We start from the raw sequence: 13521 nt of genomic DNA, 5'->3' as shown, positions 1-13521 counted from the left end.
TTCAAAGGTGAACCTTAGGTTGTATATTATCATATTTTATTTATAGATATGTGCTGAATGGATGACAAAGAAAACATTATTACCAATTTAACACAGTAACAAATGTACTATACTTATAGCAAGTTTTGCTATCATGTGATGCATGTAGCTTATCTTGATGTAGTGACATACATATAATATTAAATAAATTACTCTACGCTGATCACAACTTAATACATTTATCTTGTTTATTGTGATAATTAAAATCTTTATTTTGTGTGTGTGTTTTCTTATAGCAAAGCCATATCAGGCTATCTGCTGAGCCTGCCATAGGGAATCAAATCCCTCATTTTAGCATTGTAATTACGTAGACTTACCACTGTACTAGCAGGGGGCAAATCTTTATTGAATATTGTTTTTATATTACTGTATTCAAATAGTATTCTTAATTACACTAAGTAACTGGTTACTTAATTATTTATAAATGTAATCCTAAAAAAACTGAAAAACACTTTCATTGCTTAATTATAAATCTAATTAATTTACAAATGATTACTTCATACTTTAAAAGCTACAACCACATGTAGACAGTTCATCAATATTTATTTACCAAGTAGAAAATACTTTTTGAAAAATGTGAAGTAGTGACTCTCAGAAGAGATCTATTAATAATGATATCAAATGTAATTGAAAATATATATTAATAAAGTAAAAAGTTAGAATAATGTAGTGGTTACAGTTAGTATAAGGTACTTTTTTGTGAGAAGGTGAGAATACAGTAACTGATTAAAAAAGATCACACTGCACAACTGTTGTTTAAGAGATTTCTTTATTTTGTGTCCCATGTTCATTATTTTCATCTCCAAACACTTTAACTGCAGTACATTCTCTTGTTTGGTTTTTATCATGTTTGCATTGAACACTATTGTTGAAGAGTATTAACTTCAACTGTTAAAGATTTTCTTTCATCTATTACAGTTTACTTCTCTATTCATGTAAAGTAATTCTAAGTAGAACTGACAATTTCCTCACTTGAAAATGTACAGTGTGTCCATAAACTATTCACCCCATTATAGGCCTTTATAAATTCTTTATTATATGAGCTATCTTAAAACAGTTTGTGGTAATTAATCACACAACTCAAGAAATGTTTTTCTTTATTTCGCAGAATATCCATGCAAGACATACTTCTTAATGTTTGAAACAAAATCATCTACCACCTTGATGTTCTACATGCTACTAATGGGGCTTGTGTGGAAGTTTACTGAATTATCGACTGAACTGTGATACTTAATTTCTTGGGTTATGTTATTAATTGCCACAAACTGTTTTACGGTAGCTGATATAATAGAGAATTTATAAAGGCTTATAATGGGGTGAATAATGTCTGGACATCCTGTATCTCCAGTAAATACATATCTCTCTGCACACAATAGTTATTCCTCACATGACTGCCAGTAAATACATATCTCTCTGCACACAGTAGTTATTCCTCACATGACTGCCAGTAAATACATATCTCTCTGCACACAGTAGTTATTCCTCACATGACTGCCAGTAAATACATATCTCTCTGCACACAGTAGTTATTCCTCACATGACTGCCAGTAAATACATATCTCTCTGCACACAGTAGTTGTTCCTCACATGACTGCCAGTAAATACATATCTCTCTGCACACAGTAGTTGTTCCTCACATGACTGCCAGTAAATACATATCTCTCTGCACACAGTAGTTATTCCTCACATGACTGCCAATAAATACATATCTCTCTGCACACAGTAGTTATTCCTCACATGACTGCCAATAAATACATATCTCTCTGCACACAGTAGTTGTTCCTCACATGACTGCCAGTAAATACACATCTCTCTGCACACAGTAGTTGTTCCTCACATGACTGCCAGTAAATACACATCTCTCTGCACACAGTAGTTATTCCTCACATGACTGCCAGTAAATACACATCTCTCTGCACACAGTAGTTACTCCTCACAAGACTGCCAGTAAATACATATCTCTCTGCACACAGTAGTTACTCCTCACACGACTGCCAGTAAATACACATCTTTCTGCACACAGTAGTTATTCCTCACATGACTGCCAGTAAATACATCTCTCTGCACACAGTAGTTACTCCTCACACGACTGCCAGTAAATACACATCTTTCTGCACACAGTAGTTATTCCTCACATGACTGCCAGTAAATACATATCTCTCTGCACACAGTAGTTATTCCTCACATTACTGCCAGTAAATACATATCTCTCTGCACACAGTAGTTATTCCTCACATGACTGCCAGTAAATACACATCTCTCTGCACACAGTAGTTATTCCTCACATGACTGCCAGTAAATACATATCTCTCTGCACACAGTAGTTATTCCTCACATGACTGCCAGTAAATACATATCTCTCTGCACACAGTAGTTATTCCTCACATGACTGCCAGTAAATACATATCTCTTTGCACACAGTAGTTACTCCTCACATGACTGCCAGTAAATACATATCTCTCTGCACACAGTAGTTATTCCTCACATGACTGCCAGTAAATACACATCTCTCTGCACACAGTAGTTATTCCTCACATGACTGCCAGTAAATACATATCTCTCTGCACACAGTAGTTATTCCTCACATGACTGCCAGTAAATACACATCTCTCTGCACACAGTAGTTATTCCTCACATGACTGCCAGTAAATACATATCTCTCTGCACACAGTAGTTACTCCTCACATGACTGCCAGTAAATACACATCTCTCTGCACACAGTAGTTATTCCTCACATGACTGCCAGTAAATACACATCTCTCTGCACACAGTAGTTATTCCTCACATGACTGCCAGTAAATACATATCTCTCTGCACACAGTAGTTATTCCTCACATGACTGCCAGTAAATACACATCTCTCTGCACACAGTAGTTACTCCTCACATGACTGCCAGTAAATACACATCTCTCTGCACACAGTAGTTACTCCTCACATGACTGCCAGTAAATACACATCTCTCTGCACACAGTAGTTATTCCTCACACGACTGCCAGTAAATACACATCTCTCTGCACACAGTAGTTACTCCTCACATGACTGCCAGTAAATACATATCTCTCTGCACACAGTAGTTACTCCTCACATGACTGCCAGTAAATACATATCTCTCTGCACACAGTAGTTACTCCTCACATGACTGCAAGTAAATACACATCTCTCTGCACACAGTAGTTACTCCTCACACGACTGCTAGTAAATACACATCTCTCTGCACACAGTAGTTACTCCTCACACGACTGCTAGTAAATACACATCTCTCTGCACACAGTAGTTAGTCCTCACATGACTGCCAGTAAATACATTTCTCTCTGCACACAGTAGCTAGTCCTCACACGACTGCCTTTACAATTTTACACATGAATTAATCTTAAGATCTCTCTCAGTTAAGGTACATGTAGAAGCTAGTCCTTCATATTTAACACACAGTGGACAGATAACATACCTCAATTCTGTATGTACAAAACTAGACAAATATTAAGTTCTACTGATTGAATTGTGCTGTTTTTATCAACAAGAGTTTTGCTGGCTAAACTCAGACATATTCATAGTGTGCAGCGAGCTCTGACAACCTCTGAACAATATGGCAGCCTTGTGTACTGGCTCAGACATATTCAAAGTGTGCCACTGTACCTTGTGTACTGCAAAAGTATTTATTGTGTGCAATTTGCTAAAACTCTTCTTGTGCATTTAAATAAGCTAAATATTATTATCTAATTTAGTGACTTACATTTTACACCATTGGCTTAGTTACTACTTTTGCTGATAGAAAATGACAGAAAAAAAGAGAGAGCAGAACAAGATAATACCTAAAACAAGAACAAAATAAACTCAGACAAATCTCACTTGAAAACCAAGGGATAAAGTTACAGTTAAAAGAAAGAGATACGAGGTTGGAGAAAGAGAAAGAAACTGGACAGTAATGAAAGATAAAAAAAATAAAAATGGATCAGGCATTGTTGAATATTGATAAGAACAGGGCGAGAGCTAGGGGCAAGCGATTCCAGGGTCAACAGAGAGCTACAAGAGTCAGTGTAAACAGTATAGTCGAGGTACTACATAACTTTTATGTCATCCAAAATAAGAGAAATGGTATACAACTCAGTGAGCACAGAAACTATAGATGGAATCCAGTGAGCAGTTACCAAGTCACAATAAACCATGCCAAATTCCAAGAGAGTTGCATGATTCTGAACCATCCATATACAAGTGAAAACAGAACGATGGTTTGAAAGATATTCAGCAAAGAGAAGATGGTACTTCCAATCAGAAGTATCTGCCTTCCTCAGATTATGCAAGGAAAGGTCATATCTAAGGAAGGTAATAAGCCATGACATAATAGGCCAGGAGTGGCCAAACCACTGCTCACAAGCCACATGCAGCCCTTTGACATGTAATGTGCAGCTTGCTGAAATATGTGGGCAGAGCTATTTTTTGCATCACATTTAGTATAAATGGTAAATAAAAAATTTAAGCTTTATAATTATTTATTAGGTATAAACTGAGAGTCCACTGGATTAAAATGCAAGTTTAATGTTCGTGGTGAGTAAATATACTTAAGAATTTAAATCCTAATTTTAATGTTAGATTTGAGTCAGAGATTAAAGAAATTTTGGATCAGCAAGGATTACAGAGGAATTGTACTGGATCAGTAATCATACAAGCAAGGATTACAGAGGAATTGTGCTGGAAAGTCAGTAATCGTACAAACAGTTGCTGATGATGTTTGTTTTAGTGGGCATGACTTGCAATTGCATGATTGTGGCATGTGTGGCTGTGTTGCAGGCAGTGAAATTAGCAGAGAGTTAATGTGATACTGGGTGCTGTAGAGTTTGGATGCATTGCACGTGTTGGAGCTTATTGTTTCTTTTCACTTTAATTTTTTAGAAGTATCTGTGAAAATTTTGTGAAAGACGACGACGTCATCAAATTGTAAGAAGTATAAAGATAAAAACAGAAATTTTAAGCCAGAGTGATTTTGCATTCATCATTAATGGAGGCAAACCTTTATGTCTTATATACAATGTGTTACTAAGTCATTACAAAGCCAGTAACTTGAAATGCCACTAAGATACAAATCACAAAATATTTTCATATGATTATCCATCTAAATCAAAATTACAGAAAAACAAGTTAGCTATGTTACATTCATCACTAAATAGCCAGCAGACACTGTTGGCAACGTTCAATAAGGAAGTTGATACAATGACTAAAGCTAGTTTTGTTATATGGTGGAAAAATTGCTTGTGCTAAGCACCCATATTCTGTTGGTTAATTTGTTAAGAAGAATATAGCTCAAATTGCTGCAGTGTTAGATCCAAATAACACAAAACTTCAGCAACTAATAACACAAACACCAGCTTCACACCACACTACAGAGAGATGTATCTCCCACATCAATGCTGATGTTGCAGGCAAAATTATTTAAAGAATTCACTTGCATTCAGCTTAGCCCTTTACAAATCTACAGACATACAAGACAACCCACAAATGGCAGTATTTGTTCATTATGTTTCCTCTAATGTAACTGTGGAAGAAGAGATGTTGGACTTACTGGCACTAAAAGAAACAACCTTTGGTGTTGACATTAGAAATGCACTTGACAGAGCCTTAACAAATGCTAATATTCCACTGGATAAACTCATCAGTGTTGCAGTAGACGGAGCACTTCAATGGTGGGGAAAAATGCAGGATTAATTACACTTATGAAAAGTGATCCCAGCTTTCCAGAGTTTCTCTCTGTTCACTGTATTATTCATTGTGAACACCTGACAACCAGATACTTCAAATATGAAGATGTTATGAAATTTGTTTTTGAAATTGTCAATTTCATATGCTTAAATGGAAAGACCCACCAACAGTTTAAAAATTTTATTGAAGAACTGCAGCTTGAAGATAAACCCAGTGATGTCTCTTTCTACTGCATTGTGAGGTGGCTGTCAACCAGCAATGTCTTAAATAGGCTTGTAAATCTGTTGGATTACTTTTCTTGAAGAAAAGATTCTATCTTGAACTGGAAAATGATGAAGGAATGCAAGATCTGATGTTCCTTACTGAATCATCTACAAACTCTCAGGGGAAGGACAAGATTGTTTCTAATATTACTCAGACAATTTTCAGCTTTCAGAATAAAACAAGACTTTTTCAAAGAGACATATTGTCAAGAAACTTTGGTTACTTTCCCAATCTCAAAAGGAGAGTGGAAGAAAAAATATGGAGAATGTTTAGTGCCCTTGAACACTTAACACAGTTGCTTTATATAAGAACTGAAAGTAAGCTTTCAATAAAATATAAGCCCTAGGAACTTTACCTCAGGAAGAAAGATATCATAGAGACAGAGCCTGGAATCAGGGTGTAAACTCCACTGGTGGCAAAAGTGCATGAAAATAATTTTGAAAAAAGGTAAAACTGTTTACTGTGGTCCACTTCAAGAAGCTTCTGATGCTGCCACCTTATAAACCATGTTCAGCAATTTATACAAGTGATGGATGTCACAAAGTCCATTTGTAATAGTAGGAGAAAGTTGTAAAGTGACAGCATTAATCTTCAGACTGAAAAGTATGACACTCAAGACACAGCCCTGAGGGACTCTAATTCTTATGGAAAATAACAGGAAAGCACCAAGCCAACATGGATTTGGAATTTTGGAACTGCTAGTCCATTAAAAAGTTCAGTATAAAAGTGTTTAAAATGTTAAACTGATAAAAATGGTTAATTTTGCAATTTATTTTGCATATAAACATTATTTCATTCATTCTTGTGTACCAGCTTCATAATAAATATCATGATCAAATCTCCTGTTAAAATTATTCTGTGAACTTATCCCAATATTCTAAGTAAATGCATTTTTTATCTAAATATACAACACAAGATGTACATTCTACCTTTTTAATCCACTGGCTAAGGATGTAAAATTCATACACTATGCAAATACAACTTCATGTTTTACCAGTGATGAATGATGCATATTTTTAGTAGCTATAAGAAACAAAATCTTATCCAAACTTTCTCTTAGTTAAAAATTTACAAGTAAAATATTTCTTAACATAATAGCTACATAAAGCATATAACAGAAATGTAAAATATTAGAAATAATTACAAAAATGTACAAATGATAGACATACAGATATTGAAAACAACGTGTAACCACAAGTTACTGGTCAACTTATAAGTAGCATAATATTTTATTATGGAAAACAGAAAAAAAGTAAAGTTGTGTGGGGCACTACTATTTTACGTTTGTTTTATGAAGTGATTATTGTGAAGAATTGTTCCACATGTCTTCACTGCTCCACTCAATCCAGCCAAATTAATAAGTTGCTGTTTTTACCACCTCAGTTTCCATGCAAGCCCAAAAAAACTTACTAATATTTACTTCAGAATGAATAAGCCAAGCCATAGATGTTTCTGTCCCATCAACTATTTCCACTGTCAGGTAACATTTGTTACACATTTGACATTACAATTTTGTTGGAAGATGAATCTCTGACAAACAGGTCTTGGTTTTGTTGGAATAATGTGATGGAAAAGTCTGCACATGTACCTGTCAGCAGTCAAGGAACCATTAGTATTGTGTAGATCTCCAACACTACTGGCTGACATGCAGTTCACAGTCTTACTGAACCCCCTTCCACTGTGCTCCAGTGTGGATGTGGTACACTGACTGTAATAAAGGTTGTCCTCTCTACCATAACTCATTATTGTTTAATACTGCCTTTACCAACCAAAACATTTACACATTTGTCACGTGGTATTTGTTCTGGGAGCCCCAAATGAATTCACTACATTACTGCTGAGAACAATGCTTTTATTTTTAGAGCATCACGTTGTAATGTTATCAAGTCAATAGATGACAACCAATGACAGTGTAAACTGTCCACACAAAACACTACTACTGTGAAGCTCAGTTCATAGTCTTACAGTATTTTCATTTTATACCATTTTATTACTACATACAATTGATTATTACTTTGTAATTTATTAGCCATGAAACACGTACTCTACAAGAAACAGCACATACATATATGCAGGTAAGCCTATACATTATCAGAATTAAGTTGCAGTTACCTTGAATTCACATGGAGTATTAAACCTTCTTTGACACGTAGCAATTCAGCCAAAAGCTTTGGATCTGTCCCGTTCACCCAGGTATAAACAGCATCTATTGGCACATACTGGCAAAGCCTGGAATAATATTTTTTTTTCTTTTTTAAATTTTACTAGACATAAATATCAATAGATGAAACCAAAAAGCTTAAAAAAGAACAATTTAAAAAACTGAGGGGAAATAACTCATACTTAGTTAAACATACAGAGAATAAGATGTGTGAAGACAACTGTATCTAGTCCACACTGTAAGCTAAGTGTATTCAGTTGTATGAAGAAGACTGCTTCTACTCAATGAAATATGTAAAATGGAATTTGACACTAGTTTTAGGTCAAAGGGATTAACAACAACCTAGTAGTAGATGTTCATACCTATTCAGAATACAGTTAGCTATGCCTTAAGACTATTGGTAGAATAATTTTGAGCATGTTCCAAACCAGTGAAAAACTTCTCACTTCTGCACAAAATAACATTGTGTAGTAATCCAGTTTCATTAACAGCATTAGACAATACCACTTCTCAGAAGGTGTGACCAACCTCTTTCTTTATTATCTCCTTTGAGCATTTTCTGTAAATCCAAAGCTTATTCTTGATGAAGCAAATAAACATTGGTAACAAGAAGATATGATGGGTGGTCCTACTGAAGGGTTACAACCTACATGAAACATTTTCAGATATGGAAAATGTTAACATTCAACTATGGTACCCACCTTTTCACAGGACAAATATCTAGAATCCTACATTGAAAAGATGGTGATGGAGTTAGTGTGAAGAAAAATTTAAACTATGAATTTCTTTCTTGGAATATAATAATAGGAAGAAAACTCATGAAGTGTGTTTCTTACTATAGGGAAAAAAACAATAGAAACAGCACTTGATAAACAATCAATTTTATCTCTAGCAGGGAATACATACCCTTCATTCAATATTATTAAACGACTGTATCAACAGATATTCCCATTTTCTTTCCAGGGTATCATAAATGTGGGAAGAATGTGGAGGCTGTTCAACCACCCTATAAATGCTAGGGTTTGACAAGTTAAAGAAATTAAGCATGATCAAGGTAATTTGTCAAGCTATAGATAATGTGAAAAATAATTGCATGAAATACTTCCAGGAACATGCAAATCAAGGACAAACCATTCCAAACCTGTGCCCTCAGGACAACTAGAATCCATCCAGTTGGTCACAATTACTGGGAATAGTCCAGTTGTCATTAATGAATTGACCCACCCTACAATTCTAGGTGCTAAAACCACTTGCTTATTTTCAATCAAAAAATGTATCTTATGCCAGCAGGATTATACCAACCCAAAGAGGAACCCTCCATATCCAGTGGCTTGGTACTAACTAATCAATGGTTCTTCCACTCTCTTATTATGAAATTGTTTATATTAGATGAGCTATTAAAATGTCAATATTTCTTACAATCAGTAATCAATAGGCTTCATTACAAATAATGGGCAAACTACTAAAGGCTCTTATGAATACTCAGCCCTGAAGACCATACATTAGTTACTACATATAACCACTGCAGGAACTGCTTTGTTGAGTTGATTGTTCAGCAATTTTCTTTTTATGGTTTCCAAAAGTAAAAACAATTACAGGCTGGGGGACAAAAAACATTTCAACAGTGGGCACTAAATAGAAGCAGAATAGCTTAACAGGTTACTCAACCTTTGTTTTGATACAAAGCTGTAATAAAAATAAACTGCTAACAGCTCACCTCTTTGCATTTGCAGGATTGGTTGGTTGATTTGGTGTTTTATGGCACAAAGCAGCTAGGCTATCTGTGCCAAACATCCAGTAAAAAGTTAAAATTAAATTTAGTAAAATTTATAAAAGTAAATTAAGGAAAAACAAAAAATTTAATAACAAACATAAATAGCATAAAACCAATGTTTATATCTAGTCTACAGCAGTGAGAGAAAAATGACAGTAATACAAGTTGTAAAGGACATTCTGCAGCATAATTGTAATTATGCTAACTCAGCAGGATGACTAATGGATAAGTTCAAAAATAAGTGTTAGTCACCTGAAGTTGGCCTTTCCAGTCCTGGTTTCAAGTTATTTGACATTACGGCCATTTTCTAATTTAAAATCGAACTAGATGGACTGTGATTCTTAAAAGGGTATCACATTAAAAAAGGTCTAATGTATAAAATAAAAAACTTAAATGGCATTAAAAAGATTAATGGTCTTTAAAAACTAAAAACATTTCTAAAATGGACAGTGTCACCATCACCAATAATACTGTCTAATGTTATAGATAAACCTCGGGACATAACATGATTAAAATGGTGCCGTTGTTGACAGTCACAACAACAGCAAGACAGTAAAATGTGGCTTATTTTGCCCTGAGTGTTACACAGACAACACATTGGTGCATCAGTTCCAGATAAAAGAAAACATACGAGTTAAAAAAAACTGCACAGTCTAGTTAGAACAATTTTCCGATCCTTACAGAAGCAAGACGGCCAAAATCCAATATAGGGTTTTATTTGGAAAAGCTTGTTTTCTCACTGTTCACTCCAAGTCAACCACCAGCTGGCACAGAGCTCTGCCTCAAATACAGGACCATAGTCCATGTATGGAACAGGCACAGCAATGATAGCACCAGAGCAGATAGATTTAGCTGCAATGTCTGTGGGTTCGTTCCCTCAAATACCAACGTGGCCCGGAATCCAGAAAAACTGGATAGAAGTAGATGTTAAAGACAAATGGGCCAGTCACTTTTGAATATCAGCAGGAACAGGGTGTGAACTAGCACCTCGAAAGGAAAGGGGTGATCGCTATGCCCAAGTCTTGATAACTAAGAAGGTGGAGGAACAAGCAGAAGTGCTTGAGACCCAGCAAAAGATTTCACCTAGAGTATCGGCAATGCTCTGGGCATCAGCTACTTCCTGGCCATCAGAGAGCAAGATTGAGAGGGGGACAGAATTATATTGCCCACTGACCTTTCCAATCTTGTCCCATATGACTTTGTAACTGGTGATAGAAGATATACTGGTTGTGAACTTAATTCAAGATTCCTTCTGGCTTTGACATCATAGTGATACGACTTGAGTGTGGGATACCAACAAATAGTATCCCAGGCCTGCTTTTAAGCCTTCTGTGCCATATGGCAGGCAGGATTCCACCACATACAAGTATATCATGGAAAATATGTCAAGATTTTAGGAATACATTGAGCAGCTGCTTGTATAATACAGTCAGTTACTGCTGCCACACAGTCATCAATTGATGGCATACAGATGATGGCAGGATCAAGTTCTGCAACAGCAGTAAAAGAGGCCCAGTTTGCGGGATCCAGCTTCCACCAGGGCATGTGGGTCAGGTGGCATCAACCACAATCAGTCTCTTTCACAATTATAGGAAAATTATCACGGCCTTGTGGATAATTGTCAACCCTCCATAAAAAATGGGAGAATAATGAAGGGGAGCAAATTCTGAGATCAATAGCAGAAAAGGACTGATTAGGTGCATGAAAATATGTATAAGAACTGCTACTGAAAAGAGAAAGGTTGTGATCAGAAAGCATATGCTCCACAGAGCAACCCCTACTATCAATATCAGCACTTCCCCAGTGGGGATGATGTCCATTAAAGTCCCCCAGGATTAAAAAGAGAGATGGCAACTGTTTAATGGGAGCATCAAGGGATGATTAATCATAGGTCTTTCCAGGTGACAGGAAGAGAAAACAAACAGTGATGGTACGACCCAAGGAAACACAGATGGCTACGGCCTCCAAAGGTGTGTCAAGTGGCAAAGACAGGGTAGGCACATGCTGATCAACCAAACAGTGCCACCCCTCCATGCACTCATCCATCACACAGCCTGTCATTTCCATACAAAAAAAAAACTGCCAAAAGGTTACTGTATCAGCAGGTTGCAGAAATGTTTCATGCAAGGAAAAAAATACAGGATGGCAGGAAGCAATCAGTGTTTTGATGTCATCCAGATTAAAACGTAAACATCAACAGTTCCATTGTATCAAGGTGGCCATTCTTATTTAAGTGTAAGCAAATTGGGTGGAGAACTCTTGTGTTTACAACCATGTCTTTTTTCTTTACTGTCTTTATTCGAGGGAGGTCTATCTCCCTCCTTGGATCTTGCCCTGGGTCGATTGGGTAGGTCTTTGCTGTTGGAAGGAGGAGACTCCAGAGAATGAGGACATCAACAAATGATTGTTTTGCATCTTGGAGTGGGAGAGGAAGATGTATACGAGGAAATGCCTGTACCCAGAACTGAAGGAAGTGGATCTTAGGATTTGTTGGAATGTATGTAAGGGACAGAGATGGATGTTAAAGTTGATTCACCAATTTTTTTAATCATGGAGGTCAAAAGACTTTTCATTTGTTTTGAGAATGATTCTTTTGGAGGCACAGAGAGATCTGTCTGCACTCCCACTGTAGTTGTGGAACAAAGTGCAGCAGCATATGTCCGAGATGAAGTGGTGGACAGCAACTATCAAGCCTCAGGATAAGTAATGTTATGAATAGTTTTCAAATGCTGCACCTCTTTTTCTTCAAACCATTTAGAGCAAGAATGAAATTAGGACAAGTGATAGCCATTGCAATTGATGTAATGAGGGTCCTTCTCACACTCGTAGGCATCATGGTCCTTGTTACCACAACAAGCACATGTCAAGGAACCATGACATGATGTCCTTGAGTGACCGAACCGCTGACACTGGAAACATCGGAGAGGGTTTAAAATGTATGGCTGTATCCTGCAATTAAGTAACCTGCCTTGATAGTGACAGATGGACATGGTGATCTAAATGTCAGAACAAGGATATTAGTCAGCATCGTAATTCCATCTTTGCGAGTGGAGATACACCTCAGTGCAGAAACTCCTTGAGTGGAGAAACCATCAAGAATATCTGACTCTGGGATGTTCTTCAAATCCCTCTCAACAATAACTCCTCATGATGAATTCAAAGTAGTATGAGGTGTAACCTCAATAGGTATATCCCCAATTGCCTTTGAATGCAAGAGGAGTTCACTGTGTTGAGATGTGGATGTTTTCACCAGATCAAAGCTTCTTTACAGACTTTGGAGAGCCAGCAAGTCCCTCTAATCCCTTCTGAATGAAAAAAGGAGACATCTGCCATAAAACTTAGTCTGAAAGAAAATGTAATATAAGAAAATGAGGTACAACAGATGCTACAGATGTTGAAGATTACTGCTCAGAATCTTCAAGATGTAGTCATTTACCTATACATTGTTTTTCACTGTTTTATTAAGATTTTTAATTGGAGTATCCATAATGAAAAAAGGAAAATTTTGGTGCTCAATGACCCCACCCACCATGGAACCCTATAAGTGATGCACTACAATGTCAAACAAGGGCACTGAAGCAATGCAAGAATT

General features: G+C 36.4%; 1 protein-coding gene across 2 annotated transcripts in view; it reads right to left on the bottom strand.

Annotated features, from left to right (window-relative positions):
• Window positions 1-13521, bottom strand: part of LOC143230391 (N-acetylglucosamine-1-phosphotransferase subunits alpha/beta-like) — a 179919-nt gene that overhangs the window by 157325 nt on the left and 9073 nt on the right. For both annotated transcript variants that reach the window (XM_076464018.1, XM_076463930.1), the window contains exon 3: window positions 8107-8223. In XM_076464018.1, coding sequence (XP_076320133.1) covers window positions 8107-8223 — 117 coding nt within the window. The remainder of the gene's footprint in view (window positions 1-8106; window positions 8224-13521) is intronic.

This window comes from Tachypleus tridentatus, chromosome 1 (genome assembly GCF_004210375.1).
Source record: "Tachypleus tridentatus isolate NWPU-2018 chromosome 1, ASM421037v1, whole genome shotgun sequence".
In the NCBI taxonomy this organism is placed as follows: domain Eukaryota; kingdom Metazoa; phylum Arthropoda; class Merostomata; order Xiphosura; family Limulidae; genus Tachypleus; species Tachypleus tridentatus.
The sequence above is the reverse complement of the archived record's forward strand: the minus strand, read 5'-3'. Positions and strand labels throughout refer to the sequence as shown.